At 40.2% G+C, this 24082-nt stretch overlaps 1 protein-coding gene across 1 annotated transcript; it reads right to left on the bottom strand.

Annotated features, from left to right (window-relative positions):
* Positions 1–7048: 7048 nt before the first annotated feature.
* On the bottom strand, positions 7049–12392 carry Scg2 (secretogranin II). The gene is made up of 2 exons (XM_005361543.3): positions 12213–12392; positions 7049–9347 (listed from the first exon to the last, which is right to left on the bottom strand). Exon 2 carries the CDS (start codon positions 9331–9333, stop codon positions 7471–7473), a length of 1863 nt encoding a protein of 620 aa, XP_005361600.1. The 5' UTR covers positions 9334–9347; positions 12213–12392; the 3' UTR covers positions 7049–7470.
* Positions 12393–24082: the final 11690 nt, after the last annotated feature.

The following is a 24082-nucleotide window of genomic DNA, read 5'->3' as shown; positions in this document are numbered from 1 at the left end:
GCTGCTAAAGGCAAGAGGATAGACCAGACATTTAAAATAACAAAAGCAAAAATGAGAAAACAGAGACGAAAATGGGAAGTTGTTGACCTTTTTTTTTTATGCTGGTTCATCTTTTCTCGCTGAATTGGGAAGTCAGACAACCATCTGGCAACAAAGACTGGAGTCAATGTTGACTGTTCTCAGAGAGAAAGAAGAGTCTATTAGGGTCTTAGGAGTGGGATTAGGGATATATGAGCATTACAGGACTGCATTGTGGGTCACTTGGGGGCTATGAGAAAGGATGTAAAATTAAATATGTCAGTGTGGTTATGTGTCTTGCTCTCATTATGTGCAGCTGTAGGGGAAGAGAGATAAGTGGGCAGAGAGTTGGATTTAACTAAAGTTGTTGTTTATTGAAGAAATTACAATGAGGCACAGACAGAAGCTGGTTGAAAGTGTTTGCAAGGGAATGATTAAATGACTAACCACCTGATGCATGCTTGATGCGGTGGGTGGTAAAGAATAATGAGGATAAGAGAGCCTAGGAAGATGACAAGTAGATTATACTGGGAGGTGGTGGCTGCAAGGAATTGGAAATGGGGTGAAGACTGAAAATCTGTAGCTCACATGTTTGAATGATGTGCTGGAATTTTGAATTTAGGATGGGTTTCAGTAGCTGATAAGGAAAACATCATGGGCCTACCAAGGCAAGTGAAGGATGAAGACTGGACAGCTGGAACTATGGTGACCGGACAGGTGAACCTGTCATCTTTGTGGATGATGCAATCAAAAGACATTCAGACAGAAGCAAAGTTAGAATCTGAATAAAACTACTGCCCTACTTTCACTTCTATTACTGTGATTTACAGAAAAAATACTTGACAAAAATCAACTTGAGAGAGAAAGGACTTTATTTGGCTTACAGTTAGAGGTTAGATCCACTTTCCATTGTGGGAAAGCTAGGACAGGAACTTGAAGTAGCCACTCACAGCTACAATAAAGCACAAAAGGAAAATGAATACATGTGCTTACTTGCTCAGCTCTCTGTGTTTTTTCATAGCTCTGGACCCAAGCCTTGGTTCTACCAACAATGGGCTAGGTTTTTCCCATGTACCCAATTAAGAAAAAAAAATCCCTCACAGGCCAATATGATCTAGAAAGTCTCTTTTTTCCCAGGTTATTCTAGTTTGTGTTGAGTTAGTTATTAAGACTAATCATCCTAATTACTCTCTTTCATAGGTGAAGGGAAGTAAACTTGAGGCAACGAGTGACCACAGCAGTAAGATAGGCAGTGAAAAGGAAACAAGGGCCAGAGCTGCAATGATGCTTTAAGGGTTAATTAGGTCCTCTTAGAGGAAGAAGTAGCAGGAACGTTCCCACACGTTGGTATGGAATGTTCTATTTACGAATAGCTTGAGTATCAAAAAAGCACAGAGTTAAAGGTTAGAGAAGATGAAGAGTTGAGATTCAGAAAAGTGAAGGTCAAGTTTAGGGAGGTTGGGACACGAGAGATGAAGATGACTTGAAACCTTGCTGGGAGAGCACAAAGTAAAATTGGTGCTAATTGTCCCCAGTGCAGCTTGTCTTAGTTACTTTGTTGTTTCAATGATAAAACACCATGGCCAAGAGCAACTTAAGGAAGAGAGAACTTATTTTGACTTGTTGTTCCAGAGGGATAAGAGCCTATAATGTCAGGCAAGTACTGTAGCAAGAGGCAGGCCTGGCAGCAAGGGGCAGGCCTAGAAGCAAGGGGCAGGCCTGGAAGCAAGGGGCAGGCATGGAAGCAAGAACAGACAGTTGAGAGCTCACATCTTCCAAGGCAAGCACAGAGCAAAGAGCTAACAGGCCAAGCAGTGTTTAAAATAATATAGTTTCTGTGTGATTATTTCAGGTCTGAGAAGCCAGGAACCAACAAATAGCCTCCTTACAACAAATTGGCACCTATGTGGCCAATTAAATCCACATAAAACCTGAGAAAGCTTAAAAAGGAATTATCCTAAATACAAAAGAACAAAGTTAAGCATGGTTTGGTAGAGGCATTTTCTTGGGTGGGCTCTGTTTTCTAGAAGCAAGCAGAGGCATGGCTCCTTTAAGAGAGGTTTTCCTGATTTAGTGGAAGCAAGAAGAAAGCTGCAGCTTTGAAATGCCATCTTTCTGGGCCTTGCTGCCAGTGCAACCTCTGGCTCTTTCAGGAGATCAAGCATTTAAATGGGATTTGTGAGCAATGTGTTAACAAACTGCTTAATGGCTTGACATAGAGCTGCTGCATATTTGTAACTGGGGCAATGTGTACAGCTTGAAGAGGTGGTAAATGGACTTCCACCATATAGGACTGGGCAGGGCAAGCAGGAAGTGCCATATTTCCCCTAACAATGGCACATCTTAAGCTCCTAATAAGGGTTTAGCATTTTAAGAAACACTTCTGATCAGAAAATAATTACAAATACACAATAAAGAGAGATTCAGACAAAAAAGACCTCTAAATGGATCACAGTGTTGGATAAATGTACATAGGCTTGGGAGAGAAAAGAAAAAGTATACAGATAGCTAATAAATAAATATTAAAAGTAATAGATTTAAAACAAATAAGCTATGCAAAGATGGAAAATTCACAAAGAGTCTGGATTATGTATACTATTATGTTGTCTTTGAATTTTTTGACTGTGAAGGAGCTAAGAACAGACAGACATTTCATTGTATAGGCTGCTAAACTAAACCAGTATGTATATTATAAATGTATCTTGACTTCAGAATTTGGATCTAAGGATATGTTGTTTTGGAAAAGATGTTATTTTTTTTCCCCCACAGAGGATGAGAACCTGTGGATTCATTCCAGGCTAATGTTTTGTGATGGACTAAAATCCCCAAAAATGTTGCCTTGAGTACCCCTCAAAAAATTACTTTGCCCAATAAACAGCACAAAACAATTTGGAGAGAACTATGCCCAAATTCCCCAATAGTGTTTATAAATGTTTGTTTATATTTAAAGGGGGATATGCTATAGAGACTTGCATTGGTATGGATCTTGGTTTATTGATACAAATTTAAGGTCAATTTTGTTATATATATTTCTGATCTTGATTAAGGTATTGTGTTTGTGTAGATCATTTAAAATTATAATGTATTAAGAAATACAGGTTAATAGATAATCATCTATAACAGTCAAGCTTGTAGTCATGTTAGTTAGATTTTCTAGATGTACAGAGATGTATTTCAGATGAATAGGCATTCTTCAAACCTTTCAAAGACTACAGAACATGACATTTTAAATGTTTTAAGAGCTTAAGACTTTTCATGACAATGAGACACATCTGTTCCTGGCAGCACCAAACTACTTCAAGAGGTTGATGGCAATCAAAGAGGCTCCTTATGGAGTTTGTTATCCATTTGGGCGAGAAACTCCTCTTGCCTGGACTACTTGATGGTATGCTATGTAAACTGGACATGCAAGGCCCACGTAGAAATGACTATTAAACTTGCCTAAAGGTGAGACCACCCTTCTGGGTTCCTGCTTCATGAAAGACTCTGCCAGACATTCTGCCAACACAGAAGAAACTGACTGACAAACTGCCAATATAGGTGGAGCTGTCTTTGAAATTTTCTGCTTCATGGGAAATTCTTCCAGATACTATGGGTCTGTAGGATGAATATGGGTACCCCAATGTTGCAAAAGAACTTTGAGTGACTGTCCATGCAGTGAGATGTCTGTCAATTCTAGAGTTTTAGAAGTTGCTTACAATGAACTTGTTGTTTAATTAGGTAATATTATATTCTTCTGAGCCTTTGATGGAGTTGAAGAATAGATAGTTTTATTATAGTTTTCCTTAGTTATGATAAAAGATAAAGTAGATATAAATATTGTAACTGTAATTCTTGCTTGATACCTGTTTTGCTATATGGAATTTTACTTTGTTAAAGTTAAAACCTTCCTTTTTGTTTAAGAAAAAGGGAGGTGATGTGAGATTCCCTTTGCATGCTGTGAATATGTTTGGTTAATTAATACAGAAAACTGCCTTGGCCTGTTGATAGGGCATAACTTAGCTAGGTGGGGAAAACTAAACCAAATGCTGGGAAAAAGAAGGGCAGAGTCAGAGAGAAGCCACGTATCCCCGCCAGAGACAAATGCCATAACTTTACCCAGTAAACCACAGCCATGTGGTGATACACAGATTACTAGATATGAGTTAAACTAAGATGTGTTAGCCAATAAGAAGCTAGAGCTATAATGGGCCAAGCAGTGTTTGAAATAATATAGTTTCTGTGTGATTATTTCAGGTCTGAGCTGAGGATGGAAAACAAACTAGCGGCCTTACTACAACAAAAAAGAATGGACTAAAAATAAGACAAGGCTATATAATCTCAAAGCCCTACTTCCAGAGATACACTTCAGGCAGCAAGGTTATATGCCATGTGACCAAGCCTCCCCAAAGAGCATCACCCACTGGAAACCAAGTGTTGGAATACCTGAGCCCATGGATAACACTCCTCACTCAAATCACCATGGCAGCTAAGTGAATAGGCTATGATCATTGAAAGGAGGGGAGATTTAAATTGTGGAGAGACTGAGAGCAGACAGATGCTAGACCCCCATCTGATTTTCACTGGTAGAGACATAGACTCCTCCTAAGGGTAGGGCAATTTGTCCTCCCAGTGTTAACCTTTGGAGGGCGTATTCTTGGAAAGCTTGATTTCTGAGTAAGGGGGCTTCTGGCTGAGAAAGAGACAGTATTGCCTTAATTCCAATTAATTTATCATCTGCATCCTTGAAGGGTACTTGGAGCCTCATTTCCTATGCTAAAAAGCAACACACTGAAGTACTTATGAAAAAAATGAACCAGAAATAAGTAAGTCTGATGAGTCAATTGCTGAGGATATGGTGGTGCTGCAAAAAAAAGGCAAAGATGTTTGCTGACTGATGTCTGGGGGAGATCAGGAGGAGAATATATATTCCAAATTAAATTATCGCCCCAGATGTCAATCCTAATGTCTGCAATGTCCCCCATCAGAGATTCATGAAACATCAAGACTAACTGAGGCTTTAAGAGAAATGCATCATGGTGTAGCAGAAGGATGGCATCACACCCCACCCACCTGTATGCCACTCCGTCCTGGATCCTGACCAGCTATGCCTGTCAGCCTGTTCTCACTGTCCAGCATCTTGGTAGACTGTTTAAACATTATGAGAAAGGCAAAAATCTGCTAGGTCAGGTGAGGGTATTACACTCATGTTTTTGCTCAGGACTTGTATGAAAAGAGTCATGTAATTAGCTGGGGGTCCAATAAGTAAACTAATGCACAATATACATATAATTGGAGAGTGTATCCTGCATGGCCAGTGTCTGTGGCATAGACAATCGTCTGTAGTTTTAGGCCACACAAATGTCCTGGATCCCTCCACTTGAAGTAGCCTCAGTTTGTTCCTGGATGTTTCCTTGCATGTGACTCCGAACATCATAAATCCCCAGAACCATAGAAGGGTATGTGCATGAGGATTATGGTTAATGATGGGTTAAAGGCCCAATCCACCATTTATGAGGCTGCCTTCTAACAAGAAAGTTCTTATCGTGAACATATTTCAGAATAAAGACCATGGGTGAGATGCTCTGTGCTGAAAATCACCTTTAAGTTTCCTTCTACCTACAGATTCCAGAAGTTCATGAAACTGAGAGATGATTGGACCAAGAATCTGGAAAAATAGCAGAAAAACTGTATTTGGTGTTTTCTCCAGGCACCTCCACTACCTTTTGACAGCTCGGGGAACTCCTGTGACACAAACACACATATACATGTACACACACATCACACATACATACATTTACACCACACATACACACACACATACACACGCACACGCAGACACACGCATGCACACACATGCACTTCTGTTGGAAGTGACCCAAGAAATTAAAATTTCACGAGCCTATCACTGTTCCTTGCTCCACCGTTCAGCCGGTAGGTATTTCTAGACAGTCAGAATAAGGAAATGGCAGAAATTACTAATTTTCACAACTCATAATGCTGGTTGATTTTTGTAAATTTCTCTGATTTTGTTTTCCCAGATACAACTAAAAGGAGTTGAAAATCCATCTTTGACAGTGAGGTGGCATGAATGAAGTGAGCTCCAGTTTGTGAAGTATTCCTACAGTGCCTGACACACAGCACAACCTGGACAGACAACTATTATTCCCTAATTGTTTATAACTACTAATATGTTATTGCCTCCGCCTCCCCCCCCCCCCGCATTTTCTTGAAGCTGTTTCTTTGGCTGTTATTGCTGATCCTGCATGGACACAGCAGCATGCTGATGTCACATACTGTGGTGGTTTTCATTGTAACAGTTGTGTGCCATGACCAGATCCACCAACGCAGGAGACACAGAGCACATGGTCTGGCCATCTCTGAGATGATTTACTTCTTCTGCAATCAGCTTTATCTTTGGGGAATCAATGTGACCTGAAGATGTGCAGCATGCCTCCAAACCTGTGGTTGTTTCTCACTGTCATGCACATAGCAATTAATCTTTCCTCCTTCCCGCCATCTCCCCCTTTTTTCTTCTTTCCCCTCCTACTCTATCTTCCTCCCTTCCCCTCTTCTCTCTCACTTTTTCCATGCCCCTCCTTCCCTGTCTTTGCACTTTCCTTTTCTCCCACCCTGTCTCCTGTCCTCCTCCCTTACTCCCTTCCTCTCTCTTTTCCTCTCTTACCTCTTTTCTTTCATTTTCATGTTGTTCATGGGTATGAAAAGTTTATGTCTTCTATTTATGCAAATTAAGATAAAGTGTAAGGATTATACACAAGGGCTTATTTTGTTAATGACGGACAGGGTCAAAACATGAAGAAGCACAAGGCTGTTGGGGAATGTTCACAGCATCCTGCAGGAAGGAAGTATGATCACATATGATGTTCATAATTTCTTACCTGGAATGCCTGTAGCAGCAATAGTTTTCTCCTTTGGCTTCATGCTGTTTGGTCTAGCACTTCTCTCTGGTTTCTCCAGAATGAAAAGCCCAAAGGTATCCAGAAATAACATTTATTAATCAACAATAAAACACACAATATAAAAGGACTTATAAGTAAAACTATATATTTATAATGCTTTATTGATTTTTCTCCAGAACTCCACAAAACACTACAGACAGTAACAAAATAATTCAATAATGTTAAAAACTTCCAAGGTAATTATAGGACACTCTTTATCATACGCAAGTATCATCATGACCATTAGATACACTATTCAATGCTATCATAGATAACTTTCTTGAATAAAGGACATAGATTTTTAATCTGAGAATCATAACATTTACACTTATCCATACACAAGAAAACAGCTTAGAGTAAGTGAAGCAGATTCCCCAAAATGACCTGGAGTCACCTGCCTGTACATCACTTCAAGATATTACAGTGTTAACAAGATAGAGGTCAACACACTGAAGAGAAATGTAGGGGGCTCACTCGGGGGAAAGAAGGAAAACTGGGCAATAGTTGAAGATGTTTACATGTTTTCCATGGCCCGCTTGGCAAGATGCTCCCTCCCTTGCTCTGCCTTCTCTTGGGCGAGGTACTCCAGAACTTTCATGAGCATGTCTTCATCCAAGTACTGTCTGTTTAGGGGGTCATCATTCTTCAGGGATCCTACAGGGAGCCTTTTGCTCACTGTCGCCAATTTCTCGGTTTCCTGGGAGCTTCCTTGACCCAGGTGTTCCTTGATGGCCTGTTCGAGTTGCTCTTCTTCCTGGAGGTCATCTTCGGAGGAGCCTGGACTGGGCACTCTTTTCAGCTGGTTGGAATTAATGAGCTCGGGGTACTTAACTAGCATCCTGGCCAAATACTCTCCAAGTTCTTGGTCCTTGTCATTCATCAGGCTTTCATAGGGTGCTTGTTTGCTTTCAACATCTGGCATCCAGGCTGCTTTGGGAATCTGGCTGGCACTAGATTTCCCAGGACCATAGGGGAGCCTCAGCAGAGCCTTGTCTTGGCTGTATTGATTGGGGAAATATGAGGGCTTCTGATTTGCTGCATTTTCCATCCCTAAGAGATTTAAAATGTCCTCAACACTGAGTCCCTCAGGCAAGGCCTCTGTCATACCACGACCAGGTCCCTTGGGATACCCACCCTTGGAAAGTAGCTTACTCTGAAACATGTCAGGGCGGTCTATGTCAGCCTCTGGGATGTCATCCAGGTCAACAGGAAGCTCCAGATCCTGCTCCAGCTCCACCAACCCATTAGGCTTCTCTCCAACTTTGAGCATCTCAATTAAGTCTTCAGGGGGTATCTGCAAATTCCTGGAGATTTCAATCAGCTGATAAATAGCCTGAGAATCAAGTGGTTTCTCAAGAAGCCTGGCTGCCCTGTCCCCATTTTGCTCATTCTGTGACCTCCCACTGCCCACAGCATTCACTAACCTTCTCAAGTAGGTGATGACTTTGGAGGCATCCTCTGAGAGTTGGTCTTTACTCTCTTTCTGGTTATCTTCATCCTGGAGCCCCAGCTGCCCTGAACGTTTTATTTCTTCATTGATTTGCTCATTTTTCTCTGCGTTCTCTTTGCTGTCTCTCACCTCTTCCTGGGTTTGAGTCTCTATTTTCTCCTCTATGGGGCTCCAGTCTTCTCCTCCCACCACGTCTTCATAGGCAATGTTGTTGGTCTTGTACACGTCATCTTCATCATTTGTGTAGAGCTTTTGTTCCTCATCAACCCTCTCACGCTTCTGGTTGTTCGGCCCCGTCAGTTTCCCCAGCTCTTGGAACACAGACTCCAGGGTAGCCAGACTTTGGGGTGTGTATTGTTCTTCTACTATTTCATTTGTGCGCTTGAAGGGGTTTTCTCTGGAATTCTCTTCATACATCAAAGGGAACCGCATGTGCTTGAGTTTCTTCTCTGGCCACTGCTGAGTCTCATAGTCATCAACCATGTCCACTGGGAAGCTCTTCTCCGGACTCAAGGCAAAGGGCTTATTTTCTTTGCGGGCAGACTGAGGTTCATTTTCAGCCTGCCTCAAGGCCTCGAGTATTATCCTCATCCACTCATCTTCACTCAGTGAATCCCTTGAGCTCTCGGCCAAGTGACTTTCTTCACTGTTTTCTTTGAGCTGAAGGGGAACAGAGATGCCTTGATAGGGATTGTAGTCTGGGCTGCTTTCTTCCCTGTGAGCTTGTTGCCTGAGTTTTTCTATGTACTCCAAAGCCCTGATCATTTCAGGACTAGGAAACTTTTGGACATTCTCCAATCTGAGATCTGGATCTTTCTGAAGCAACTGGTTTCGCTGGAAGGAAGCTGCTTCGGCTCCAGAAACGAGGAGAATTAAGTGGACAAGAAGCAGAACCGCTCCAAATTGGTGGGTCTTAGCTTCTGCCATGTCGTGAAGATTTCCTTAAAACATAAAAACCATGAGTTAGCACAAATAATGCAAGATAGAAGACCTGATGGGAAGGAAAGAAAAGCACCAGGCACAAGGGTGAATAAGAAAATAATTTTATAGTATACCTAGGAGAACTATTTAAAATTCATGAATACTTCCTATATGATCTTTACAAACTAACCATCAGAATCTATAGAAAAATAGTTAGTGTTTACATCAGGATTGTCTGGTATTCTCTTGGTTTAAAAGGCAAAAATACTGAAGTGGGGGTTCTCAAATTTTGTGTGTTTCATTTACAAACTAGTAGTTTGACTTTTTTATCATTTTTTTTCAATAAAACAAGACTTTTAAAAATGTAATTACTTCAAACAGCATTCCATTAAAGCCACCACAAAATAATTTCTTATGATACATGCACATATGCATATACAATTATGCCCACAAGGTTATGTAAAAAAAAAAGCCATCTCTGAATTAGTCATCCAATTTTGTTTTAGAAATGCTGCTGCTATATATGATGATGTAATACAGTATATTAGTGTCAATAGCACTGAGCACCTTGTACATGCGTCCTGGTTAACTCACCAAACAATAGCTCCATTAGTTAGTTAAAAACCCCTAGAACCTGGGTTCTGCCTGGTCTTAGCTAGTATGCTAAAACAATGAAGCTTTTGGTGGAAGCCTGCTAAACTAATAAGCTACACTGTTTTAAATTTTTCTATGCTCCAATCTTCTAATAATTGTATTATGGCTGACTTGCAAAATGCAATCATGGTTATATTTTACATCTTCCCTCTAGTGTGTAGTAAATAAACAGATGCTACAGAGAGAACATAAGTTTACTTAACTAGTCTATTTCTAAGCTTGTGAGTGTTCAGATTCAGTTTGTCTTATGTCTGTGTCTATTTTTGTAGGGACCTGTGAAATCTTAAGTGACTCACGCTGTTAAAAACAATCTTAAAATAACCACTATGTAATTCCCAATTTAGACAAACACAGACAATGTGTTGAATTCTTCCTACTTAAAAAAAAAATCTTCATTCATTTTTCTTCACCAATACTTTAAAAGTCTTACAGATGGATTAGTAAGAGGAATTCCTTGTACATTTCCTGTTTGGCAACGCTGATACTAGGGAAGCTATTTCAATCCCTACAAATCTCTTGTAAACAAATGCATGTAAATAGGTTTGCAAGCTTATTCATGACTTCAATATGTCATGTTTTTGTGATATATAATCAAAGTTGTATGAACCCAATTTTCTGTTGGATTAGACATCAAAATATTGCTTAGCAGATCTTACTGATAATGAATGCTATAAATCTTTTAGAGCTGTCTAATGGTTGCAAGTATAAAAACGTCCTCAGCATAGATACTTAAACTGATTAAAATTACCACTAAGTAGGTTAGTTAAGCATACAGAGAATGTTTTCAAAATAAATAAATGCTTACTTCAAGTAATTTTATTCATAAAATTCTGAGTAAAATAATGTACTTTAAATAAAGATACTATATCCATATTCTTTATATTATTTCAGAATTGATTTAGCTTTGCAAATTTTCACTGCTGTCATTTTAAATGTAATCTTGAAAACCATATTGAGTATATTTGCTTTGAAGTCATTATCATGACATTTTCTTAACACATCTTAACATATAGATTACATGATTATCTGTAAAGCCATTGCTTTGGAGGAGGTTTTTCTATAGAATCAGAGCATAATGTTCATTGCAGTTTGAAACACAGTTCGACAAACATGGCCATTTCATCTTTATCGAACTCAGGTTTACTTTGGATGACACAATTATTGCGTTTAAAACTCAAATGACTTCCTGTCCCCAGGAGCATCTCTTAAAGCAATGAAAAGATGGTTCTAATAGATTTAATGTCTCATACAGTGTTTGATTTAAATTTTAATTTTCTGAAATCCAAATGATAGGAGCGTTGCATCTCCCTGGACAGATGTGATTGAATCCTCTTTCAATAACAATGTCTTTCCAGTGAAACGAGCTGGGAGCATTGACACTGAAACACCAATACACGTGAATATAGCTAATCCAAACAACTCAACTAGCTAGGATAAACAAAAATAAATGTGTTCCAACCAGCCACTTCCGCAAAGTAACAGATCAGTTTTTCCAGCCAAAGCACAGTAATTGCAATCAGAATCTATACAGCTCTCTGTTTTCTTCCTTGGACTCAAAGTTACCGTTTCTCATTCTTAGACACATACAACCTTTCCCTGAGATAACAGTTCACCTTTGGGAAGGGAGGAAATCAATGTTCAAAATCATTCTAAGCTACTATCTCAGGACTAAAATTAGTGCATAATAACCTAAGACCTTCTAGAACGTCCCAGTTCATAAAATAATAGTTAATTAAGGGTTCCCATGAGGTGAATATCAAAGAAAAAATACAAATCCAAATTGTTTACCTCTGTGACTCATGTGGCTAATGGCATTTGAATCCTTATAAACTAACTGTGAAGAATATTAAGCATATAAGTTATATTAACAGTTCTGTATCTGACTCCTGAGAGAAAAACAAAACATTAGGAAAAGAATCAGAACATCAGGCTTGGTTAACTTTACATTAATCGGCGTGTTGACACTAAAATCCTTAACTTTTCCACTCTCCTTGCCTACAGCTTTTTCTCAATAACATTATAATTAATGAATATACTCCAGCAATCCTATAAACCACACTCTCTCATTTATGCATGCATATAGAGTATCCTTGCCTGAAAAGCAGCAGGTTGCCCTTCAGTCGTTCTATCAATATAAGCTTGCCAAACTGTCTTTTTCCTCCCATCTGGGAAGCCAAAGGAGGACACGCAATTGAGAACTTTCCAGTAAATTGAGGAGAAAGCAGTCTTACCTTGGTCTTGAAAGGTGTCGATGGCTCCAATGGAGCTCCTCTACCGCTGGGTGAGGTCTCGGGCAGTTTCAGCACCGGACAGCTCCTCTGCTTATAGCGAGCCTGGGCGCCTGACTCCGCATTCCACGCTGACGTCACCGGCTCAGCCTCAAACCCCAGCGCAGGCAAGCTTTTTCAAAGAATCCGAGAGAAAATAATCACTTTAGATAAATTTTTTTAAAAGAGTTGCATGCTTACGCCACCTGCCTTATGCAGCAAAAACTACACTTTCCTTTTTTCTTTTTTTTTATCAGAATTTCCAAGACTCGAAATAAAATGTTCTGCACAAATTCCCTTAGATAGAAGAAATCTGTCAGCTAGACATGACTAATTGCAAAGCCATTTCGTCTGTGTTTTCACGCCTTGTTTAGAAAGGTTTCTTGTGATTGTTGCCATGCCACTGTCATAGAGTTTTTCAGATAATGACTATCTTTTTATTCTCTCCCAAAAAGAAATGCATTCTCATTTCCTAGTGCAGACACAATGAACAGAACATTGTGGATATGAAAGACCATATTTCACGTCATATTTCATGTCTCCAGGCAGCAGTTTTTTAAAACTCCTGTTTGTTTGAACAAAAATAAGTGAGACGCTTACTTTTTGTATGAGAAGCAACGCAAATGCCTTCAACACAGTGGTTGAAAGGTGCCTTCACAGTCGTTCAAGTCCAGCAGCTGAAGCTTCGGTACGAGTCCATTCAAATCTTTAACAATATCTGGTGCTGCAAGGAATCGCGAAGGAATTGTGTGCTCAAGAAAATATGGAACTCTCTTGTCGTAAAGAGGAAATAGTACCACAAACATATTTGGTTTTTGGTTGAATAAGATGAGTTGAATACCTTCAATGAATGAGACCAATCCAAGGAGTAATCTGGGAGTTAACACACAGTCTCTTGGATTTATAATTCATAGCCATGGTTGTGCTTTGCCATAAAACCTGATTATGTGCCTTAATAATTTATACAGGTCTAAATTTTTAACTTTATTTTATTAAAGATATGAGACCTCCAACCTTCTGTGTGTTGAAATATATTTTGAGAACATGAAAGAATCTTTTGTGAGATCCTTTAAAAGTCTCTGCAGGCTGAACAATCACAGTCTAATTTTATCGACCCACCAACTAACTTCGGCTTATGAGGTATCAGACATATTGTGAACTACTGGGGACAGAAAAAAAATGAATATTGTCTGGCTTTAAGAAGACTTTAGTCAATGGGGGGAAACGAAAGTAAATTGTTTGACGGTACCAAGAAGGTGAGCCAGAAGGGTTTGTGGTTTACCAGCTGACTCTATCTAGTAGAGTCGGATGAAAAACGGCCTCCACATAAATAGGCCCAAACTGATCTCTCAGTTTCAGGTTTGTGAGACTTCTTACTATACTAGATAAATCAAAGCACTGTTGAACTATCCAAGCCTTGTGAATTTAAAATAAATAGTGACATAGTTAAAACCTTCTGAAATCAAAACAGTCTCACAGAAGGTGGTACTCACTGGTCCTTATTTGTTCCAGAAAAGATGTTCAGTTTTCCTAGATGATGAGAGACCATCACATACAGATTCACACAGAACTCACCAGTACATTCTAGAGTTACGCGGCCCACATGCTGATGCAGTTATGCTTCACGGTGAGTTTCCAGAGCACGGTCAAGTGCCAGGCTGAAGAGATTTGAGTACACAGGGCTTACTTTCAAGGCAACATTTTAGGGACAACAAATCATTCACTTGTATCTTAGCTTTATATACCTATGATATTCTACCAGTCTTAACAAAGACCTGAATAGTCAGTCTAAGCTTTACCTATTTTTTTTTTGTTAAGCAGTTCTCTATGATTAGTTGAACTCACCAGTATCAGTACAGCCTTAGAGAATTTTACATGGTTAATTATTCTGAAGGGATGAGTTGATTCAGCATAGGTCTAAAAATTCATCCAGAAAGTCACTCTTGTCCAAATTAATTCACTCATACACTTATGAACTTGTTGGCTAAAGGCAAAAACCATAATCTTTTGGAGACAGGCTCTTAACTCTAACTGTCTTTAATAATCAAAAAGACAGGTTCAGTGGAGAGGCTCAGTAAAATGCTTGCTACTCAAGGATGAGGAACTGAGTCCAACCCCATGCTTCCATTTATGAGCCAGGGGCAAGGCATATAACTTCTATCCCCAGAACTGGAAACACAGAGACAAATAGTCCTGGTACTTGTTCGCCAGCCTGCATGCTAAGTCATCAAGCTCCAGATTCAGTGGGGGGGGGGGGTAGCACAATTGAGGAAGAAACTCAGTGTGAACCTCTGACCGCTACACACATGAATAAATATACACTCACAAGAAAATACATGTGTGTGGACAGAAAAGCAATCTGCAGTGCATGCAAGACTTTGTCCAAGTACTCAAGAAGGGAGATGTTAGGTGTAGGTTACTGGTCACTGCTGAGGTGACACACTGTGGGCTGCTATCCAGAACAAAACAGAGTCAAAGCAATAGTTGACATTGGATTAACCCTTTGATGTGGTAATATATACTATCTCCTAAAAAACAGGAAACTTACAAATTTTGGAAAATGCTGTTCACCAGCCTGGTTTCTTTTTAATAGTCTCTTCAGTGTGTTACATTTAACCTTCTCTAAGTCATGAAATTTTTGTCAGTACTTATTGGTTTCTACATGGAGCTATTCCCCATGAGAAATCTCTTTAGAGAAGGAGCTAAAATGGAATAATATGTGGAAAGCAACCTTTTGGTGGACATGAAATATTTGAGCATGTGCAAAGCACTAAAAATAACCCAGACATATCGTATATCACTGAGCCCGAGAGAAGAACATTCCAAACATTCCTTACAAAAATTTAATTTTCTGTTCAGTCTGAGTTTCCAACTATCATGGCCTTCAAGAAATGAATCTCTGTATCATGAACATTTTCAAAGGAATTATGCACTATGTAAGATAATGGTTTTTACTAAATTAGCTTGCAGTCTCACCATGGTGCCACTAAGTTCAGGTTAATCATTCACAATTTAAGTAATTAGAATAGACTAATTTATTTCTCTCGTTTTGTTCACTTTATGGTGATATTGAATTTCATATTCATCTAGACAAAGGTTGTGTTCTTCCTCTCATTTTTACTAGCAATCCCCTACCTTAGTAATCATTTAACACAGAACCTTTCTTCCACTTAATTGCATTTCTCATTTCATTTAAGTTTCTAGGAAACCAATAAAGATCCTGAAAGCCAATGTGACTTATCTGTCCTTCTTCTTTATTCTATTTCCTTCTTTGGCCTTCTGTCTCTTAGCTCCATCACTAATACCCATGAGTTAAGGCCCTCCCAAATTTGCCAGGCTATAATGGTAGGGGAGGGCTGAGCCTTGCAGACCTCAGCTAGCTCTCGTTGCTTATTCTCTGACTCCTACTTCTTTGCTTTCCCACCTTTGGGACCACTTGTGCACACCTCGGATGTTTTGCTTCCAGAATTTATCTGAACTTCTTTTAGGAATTCTATGTCCAGTTCTTAAGCAAATATTCCTGTCATAAGGTAAAGTTTTAAGAAAATAAAAGACAGTAAAGAGCTCATACTATTCTTAAAGAAGAACCAAGTTTGATCCTCAATACTCACATCAGAAGGTTCGCAAGTGCCTATAGATCCAACTCCAGAGGAACTGACACCCTCTTCCAGCCCTGTCAGCTTATGAGCTCGTGTGCACACACCCTCACAGACACACGTACACATAATTAAAGATAAAGTTTTCAAAAACAACAATGAGGCATGCTTCTATCTCCCTTGAAAAGCCATGGCCCATCAAATTTCTGTTTGGAGAGTATTAAAAAAAAAACAGAAATGGGGTATGTTTTTATTTATTTTAATTACCACGTAGTAATTCCACAGATAAAATCCCACTGCTTCTGAGAGGTGGGATCTCTGTTAGTCACTGGAGCCCTGTGCCTAGCCCTGAGCCTTGGATTTAAACACTGGCCAAGAACAGAGTATGTTTAATTGAAGTCAGGTTCTTTCCTTCCTCCTGCCAAAGCTTCATATAGTTCCTCTTGGAAGTTTCTAATGCTCTCAAAATGTCTTTATGCAAATTTACTGTCTTTATTCATCTACGTTCCAAGTAATTCTAGTAAACCAAATTTAGACCATTTTTTTTTCTTAAAAGGAAATACTTCTCAACTAAACTACATTTGTCTATACTTTCCCTTATTTGGCAAAATTTTTTCCTAGTAGTTGAGTTAGGATTGGAATATCTAAGTCAAATGAATCCTTTTTTACCATTAATTTTTGTAATTTTGGTACTTGCCTATCAATTTGCCACCTTATTGGTGGCTTTAGTTAAAAGTCAGCCTCATTTCTGGCTTCCTCCTGTGTTGACAGGTTTGCTTTGTGCAATAGGAATCCATCGTAAAATGACCTTGCTTTTGTCTATTTAGGTATTAAAATGTGTCTCTCTCATAAACCGCCAATGACAGCTTTGAAAGCCAAACAAAGCCAGGCTTTCCTCTCCATTGACTTTGGATTCCAGAGCCATCTGGTACTTGGAGGAAACGCAGTATCATTCTCTCAATATGATACCAAGAATATTTGGGCATCTGCTCCCTCCGTGGATTTCAGGAGGGAAATTTGTGTCCTGGAAGCTAATGACTTTGCTTAAAACCACACAGAATATCTCAGTCTTTCATAGTCTCCTGACATAATCATGTTGTGAATCAGTATCTTCATAATTTACATGCAAATATTTCAATAGGGATATTTTCGGCTTGAAAAAAGAAATAGCCTACCTGCACTCTCCTGTCCTTCCTTTTAATCAGCAGCCCAGGGGGACATAAGAATATTCAAGATGACAGCAGAGCATCTTCTGAGTTAAGTTTAGCGTTCTGAGATTCTCCAGATGACTTTTCCCAGTTCACTCAACCTTTGCTGGGAGTGCAGTCGTTTGCTCCCTCCGAGAAAGGACTACATGACTTCTAGATGTGGCACATTTGCATTTAGACAAAGAGGTGGGGGATGCATAAAGGATCCCTGCCCCAAAGCTTTCCCCCCCAAAACCCAGTCACTATGGGTTGTTATTCGCATTTTTCTTTTGTGTCTCTGCACATCCTCGTGTATACAAGCACTTTGTGAAGAGCTGTTTTAATATAGTGCTAGGAAAGAAGGGCTATGTGTGTCCAACATGGACATGATTGTTTTCCAAGTATTTTCAATCTACTATTGATTGTGTCTGCGGAGAGAGGACCAGTGAGTGAAAGGGCCAACAGTTCCACAATGGGCAGTAACCCAATGCCTTCATGTGCTTCCCATATCAATTTTAGACAGTATTATTAAATACTGAGTATCTTCCTCCGTCACCATGGATTCCAGTTCTGAACTCTAAGGCTATACCCAACAAGGTTCAACCGTGTTTTCTGAGATCAGAGTCATACGCCTCCCCTAATTGCTTGCTTTCCCTGAGTGAAATGGTACTATTAAGTTTTCTTTAGGAATCAGTGCTGGGTCCTAATCCAAAGGCATATTCTTTTTGGATTAATCCAATAGAAGACTAAAATTACATCTCACTACCAGTGAATATCCTTCCTCCTGGTCTCTGTGATCATTGACTATACATTGTCTGCTTTTCTTTAGCCAGCTGCATGCTCCAAAGGAAGCGAGTTCCTCAAGAGAACCTTCATTGACTAGGTCAATTGTGCCACCTAGTCTTCTAAATTGACATAAGCTAAAGTCATCTGAGAGGTGGGAACCTCAATTGAAATGATGCCTTTGCAAGATCCTGTAGGGCATTTTTTAAATTAATGATGGATAGAGGAGACCCAGCCCACTGTGGGTGGGAAAACTTCTGGGTTGGTGGTCTTGGGTTCTATAAGAAAGCAGAATGAGCAAGCCAGAATGAGTAAGCCTATAAGCAATACTCCTCTATGACCTCTGCATCAGTTCCTGCTTCCAGGTTCCTGCCCTGTTTAACTTCCTGTCCTGACCACCTTCAGTGATGAACGGTAATGAGGAAGTACAAGCCAAATAAACCCTAGCCTCCCCAACTTGTTTTGGTCATGGTGTTTTATCTCAGTAATAGCAACCCTCGTTATAACACCAGTTTCATGGAAACACATCTGTCTCACAGCATGTGTTTATTACACTTGAAATGCTAGTTTTCGTGCTATTGCTTGCTCACTGTCTTCCCAGTTGGTTCAGTATCTCTTAGGTCAGAAGGTCAGGAATCTTGTTTTGTTTCTCGCACAATCTACACAAGATCTATCCAAACCCATGCTTTAAAATAATAACCTCAGCAAGCAAACCTATCAGTGGCTCAGCCCCTTACCTTCTCAATGCCCTTCCATAATTAATTAAAATAGCTGATCCCCAGTTTCAACCATGAGAGTGTTATCTTACAGCTCATTTCTGCATCCCTTCCCATGCCTTCCACTCTCGCGCGCATGACTTATTTCTCAACTTCTGCTAATTCATCCAAGTTGCAGCTTTCTGATATACCCATTGTTTTATATTTCCTTACCTATTCAATGGCTTCTTTTCTGCCTCTCCAGTGCCTCCCACTTATCTCCTTTCATGCATGTCTTTTTATTTCAGGAAATTAGGTGTTGACACCTTAAGATAAGTAATTTCTATTTCTAACCTGAATCAGGTCTCAAGCGCTATTGATTCGATGACTGAGATGTTCAATAATAATAATAATAATAATAAAAGAATCAATAATATAGTTTATATCAGTTGACTATTAAGCACAAGAAAGGGAGTCAATTCCTAAATGCATCACAGCAAATTTTATTTAATATTTTTCCATCATGAGTCTCTCCTGCTTACTGGTATTTACCAGGATAACTTCCCACAGTTCAAAGTCTTCCATTGTTTATTTGTTTGTTTGTTCACTATTTTGTTTCATTTTGTTTTAGTTTTGGTTGTGGGTTTTTTGTTGTTTGTTTGTTTTTGCTTCTTGTGTCTCTCTGGTCCTTTATCCTCTCCATCTTCTCGGTTTCGCTGTCATCTGCATCCTTCTGCCTCTTCTTCTGTATGATTTTGATTCATTTTAAATGTTTTACTTGGTTCATCTCTTTCATGACATCTTTCTTAATTAGTATCCAACCCAAGCATCTAGTCCCCCATGTTTATGTGAATATGACAGTATGCTTCCCCCAGCACACCTCCCACATGAGCAGCTTCAGAGACTTAGAGAGAGATGCGCATGCCACCAGACATTTGTGTTTCTCCTTGCTTTGGGGTCTTCAACTCTGACTTCTTACACTCTGGGATCAAGTTCCAGCCAATGAGCTTAGCATAGAATGACATATTTCAACACTCGCTTTCCTTCACCAGAGAGGCAGGCAAGGTCCTACGCACTGACTAGCCCACATGACTCGGTCCCTAAAGGTTACCAGGGACAGATGCCTTCCAGATCTTTCACAGCTATGAAGAATAAACAAGAGGCCTGGAGAGATGGCTTGGCCACTCAAAACCAAAAGAAGAGTGAACAAGAAATGCAACTGTTTACACAATTAATCTCCATGGATTATATGCCATTACATATAATCTAGTCTTTCCTGGTAGTTAAAAATGTTGAATTCAACTGCTGCAGAGCATCTCTGTAACACAAATGTCTCCGATCTTTAGGCATGTTCTCTCTCAGAGCAGCATGGAGAAACCAGGCTCTTACATTGCTTTCTCACAGAGGTTCTTATACTCCAGGGTGCCTTGATGGTTCCCAGAGGATAGACATCACCGCCACGAGGCTATTGCAAATGACTTTTCTCTTGGTGTAGACACTACACTAAGTAACACCAATTTATGCAATCTGCAGCTCATTCCATGTACAATCCTCTCGGATGTAGGAAGAGAAACTCAGTTGGGGGTTGGTACATCTTCACCATATTTCAATGTTTGAAAATCCTCTCTCTGAGCCCTGGGCTCTGAACTTCCCGCAGCTTGCAGGATCTAACAAGATATTTATTAACAATTTTACATTTTGTTGGATTTACGGTTTGAACCAGTATAGATGATAAAAATTCTCAGGTTAAGGCACTGATTAAACCTTTTATTTAGGATTCACAAGACACTTAGCATAAAAAATATTAACAATACAGAAAGTGCTCACACATAAAAGTGTCTGATTTTATGGAAATATTGTCTTATATGGTAGCTTAACCTTGGAACCAGCTTAAAGCGCATTTTTTTATTCGCATCTAGCAATTGTGTATTCTCCCTTCATTCTTCTTCCTGTATCCAAGGGCATTATATGTTCCATGACTCAAAAATAAATCTTTAAAAGAACGCGTTTGTTCCAGAGCACAGTGTACTGAAAAACAAATTCATTAGGCAGCGGTTTTATGGGACTGAAGATAGAATTCTGGATTTCTGTTTAGCTGTGTGTTTTAAGCTCCTTCCTCAACCTCCCTGGGCCTCCATTTCTTCATTAGCCAAAAGTGGGAAGTGTTAACAATACCAAGGGGCCTCCAAAGATGGCCCAAATGATTCAATTATACCGGCAGGGTAGGGAGGCTTTGGAAAGTTCCAAGCATTCTGCAGAGGCACACCTGATTATCATTCACCTCCCAGTCCCAGAGAATTCACTGAAACGGAGCCTGCTGTACCTGAATGTTAAAGCTGTAACCAACCTAAAAAAATCATTTCCTTGGTACTGATGTGATTAGAATCGATTTTCGGACTCATTGCCAGACGAGCCATCGGCAACTTCGCCTCAATTACAAGGAGGAAAGAGAGAGATGTATGCGTGATTGCTGGAGGCATGCGGAGGTGGTGCGAATTGGGGAGGCTCCCTTGACTTCAGCCAGGCTTGGCGTCAGAGGGGTTGGATTTTAGGTGAACACGCAAGGCTAAGTGAGTCACGCTCTGCTAGGACTGTGCAGCTCTGAGAAATCCGGGGCAGATACGAATGAAAGCAAGCCCCTCATTCAGACCCCTCAGCTCAAGGCTGGGTTCACGGGTTTAATCATCAGTCTCTGTGCAGCCTGGCTTGGTGGAAGCAATTAGCTCATTACACATTCATAGAGACACAGCCATTCATTACATTTCTCCCCTGGCTCTGTCCTAATGAGGCTCCGGAGCAAGGCTTAAATGTCATGACGCTTTTGCGTCTTTTTCTGAAGGGAGAGATACAGGATGCTGATGACGCAGTCACGCTGAGTAACCGGGAAGGCGCCTTGCACGCCACCCTGGGGATGAGAGCCATATCGACGACCGCCAGCCATATTGGCTGCTCCGTCAATTAGAGGGGGTCTGTGTGAATGAATCCCTTCAGAGTCCCTTTTTAGATATCTGTTTCCTGACCCTAGCAACGCAGTCTCTAAATTGCCTGTGTCTGAGTGGCTAACATCCATCTGTTGAAGGTAGAGACAGGTTTTCTCAAAAAAGCAGCCCAAAGCCAGAAATAAATTCCTATTTTCTTATTGGTATTGTAAAGTTCTTCTCCCTTGAAGCCTGCTTCATTAATCTCCATCTTTGCCAGAAGCCAAGAATCATCCATCTATTAGAAGGAAAAAACGGCTAATGGGCAGACTTTGGTGCCAGCCTGCCTGGGTTAGAACCCTGCCTTGGTCTTTTAAGCAGTGAGGAGCCTTGAGTTACTTCATGATTCTCTCTGTGTCTCTGTTCCCTTTTCAGGGAAATAACAATCATCAGAATAGGAACTTCACGGGGTTTTGTATGGCTTCAACAGCACAGTAAACATTCGGTAAATACGGCATGATTATCACAGAAACACGGTTAATGATGATTATCTGTGTGCCAATGTGCCTACCGTGAATCACATTAGGACACAGGGTAGGAAGAGCGCAAGGCTGTTAAACACTGGAGTCTGTGTCAACAGAAGCAGTGAGCCGGGATTGGTTCTGCCTAGCAGGGGTGGAGATACCGAAAACCTTTGAATTTACCCAGCAAAGCTAGCCAGCAGCTGGCCTGGAGGATAGAAATGTGTGTTTCATCTCAGCTTCTTCACCAGTCTGGGTCTGGTCCCACTCAGTACAGATGAGTTCTGAAGCCTTCTCTGCGGTCTACATCTCTGCTCCTCCAGCTGGTATTGCATGTGCTGGGAGCTAGCTGGGCCCCTGAGCCCGAACATATCAAACCAAGTTTAAAAAAAAAATAATGGCCAGCCTTTTGACAAAGAGGCCATGATATTTTGTCAATATATCCCAGTGTCTGGGCCTTAGAATTTTATTCTAGAGTTTTTACCAAGTAGCCATAATGGTACACAAACTGCTTTTCAGAAGTTTTTAGGAGAAGAAAGTGAAATGTGTTCTGCAATGACAGTTCATGTTTATTAATTTTTATATATGCTACCTCTTTTTAATAATATATCTTTACATATAACCTATTGGGAATATTATATAATAAGTTATATTAACTATCCATTTTGAGATTTTTTTAAAAAGTGATTGACAGTTTTCTGTAGTTCATACAAATACCGTTATAACCTTGTTGACAAGGAACCTGAGGTTCAAAGTAGGTCATGAATAAACAGAGGTCGCCTATGGTCAAACTATCTAGCTCTGATTTTTGGAAATATCACTTGATATTTCCTATAACTATAACGGTATTGGAGGTTTAAATGAAATCCTGTGTAAGGCACCCAGCACCTCAGCAGGTGGCAACATTCTTTTTTCTCTAGCAACTAGCCCTTGGTGAAGGGAGGAAAATAGAATATTCAAGCTGATCCCCACTTCTAGGTTATCAAGGGGTTGGAAAACTATGAACTGGGCCTCATGGTAGTTACTCCAGGCAGAACACCAGATCTGGCTCCTTTCCAGAAATTAGAAAGAAGGAGGCATTTTCAGTAGCAATTCCACAGAAGGCTAGATCGGAGCCAAGAAAGTCAACCTAAATCAATCATGGTTGTTCAGGAGGTGGACAGGAGAGAGAGGCTGAGCAAGAATCTAAATGAGTACACTGTAAATTGGGAGCCCATGAAAAACAGAACCTGGAGGGGAGAGCCACTGAGTTACAGGACAGGGCAGCTGGGCAGGGACACTCACTTTGCTTTTCTCTCAGTTGCTGCTTTTCTCTCCCTTGCCCTCATTCTTGCTATTCAGCCCAGGCTGGTGCCAAACCCAAGATTCTTCTGTCTCCTGAGTAGACATTAAAGGTATAAGCCACCAAGTCCATGGAGCTGCTTGTCGGTTTTCTACAGATCTAGAGCAAGCTGGTCAGGTTTGCTTAAAGTGATCACTAGGAAGTTGACAAAACACAAGAAAAACAGCAAGTAAAAGATAATGTCAAGAGCAGCCCATAGCTAATGTCACTTACAGCCATTTCCCAGAAGACATAGGGATAGGATTGTTTTCCAAGACATTGCTCTGGTACTGTCTTCTTCTGGGCCAGCTGCAGAGAGCTGAGCATCATGTTATTTGTACAAACTGTCAACAGGAAACCTTAGTACTGTTATGTATCTAACCTCCAATATCACTATTTTATCCCACTTGCAAATGTGATTGATTGATGACATAAATTTAACCTTGAGAATTTGGTGGTCGTGGCTTAAATAAGTGGATTCTCCACAGAATAAAACTACATCTACCTAGAGGTTGCTGGACCACACTTCTGTACAATTGGGCTTCACTTAAACTTCGTGATTTTCTTCCTCTAAGTCTCCCCCACATGCTAGGAATCTGCTGGAAACACTTCCCTCCCTTAAGAGCCATACTGATAGTAGCTACAAAACCCAGCAAGGCAGTCACTGGCTTTGCCACATTCAGCTTTGCATTGTTTTGTGACCACCATTTCTCATTTAACTGTGACATCAACTTCAACTAAGACTACAGGCCTCTTTATGAAGGGAAGAAGTGCGTGCGTGCGTGTGTGTGTGTGTGTGTGTGTGTGTGTGTG

Source organism: Microtus ochrogaster, linkage group LG4 (assembly GCF_000317375.1).
Source record: "Microtus ochrogaster isolate Prairie Vole_2 linkage group LG4, MicOch1.0, whole genome shotgun sequence".
In the NCBI taxonomy this organism is placed as follows: domain Eukaryota; kingdom Metazoa; phylum Chordata; class Mammalia; order Rodentia; family Cricetidae; genus Microtus; species Microtus ochrogaster.
Note: the sequence above shows the minus strand (reverse complement) of the source record. Positions and strands in the feature narration are given on the sequence as shown.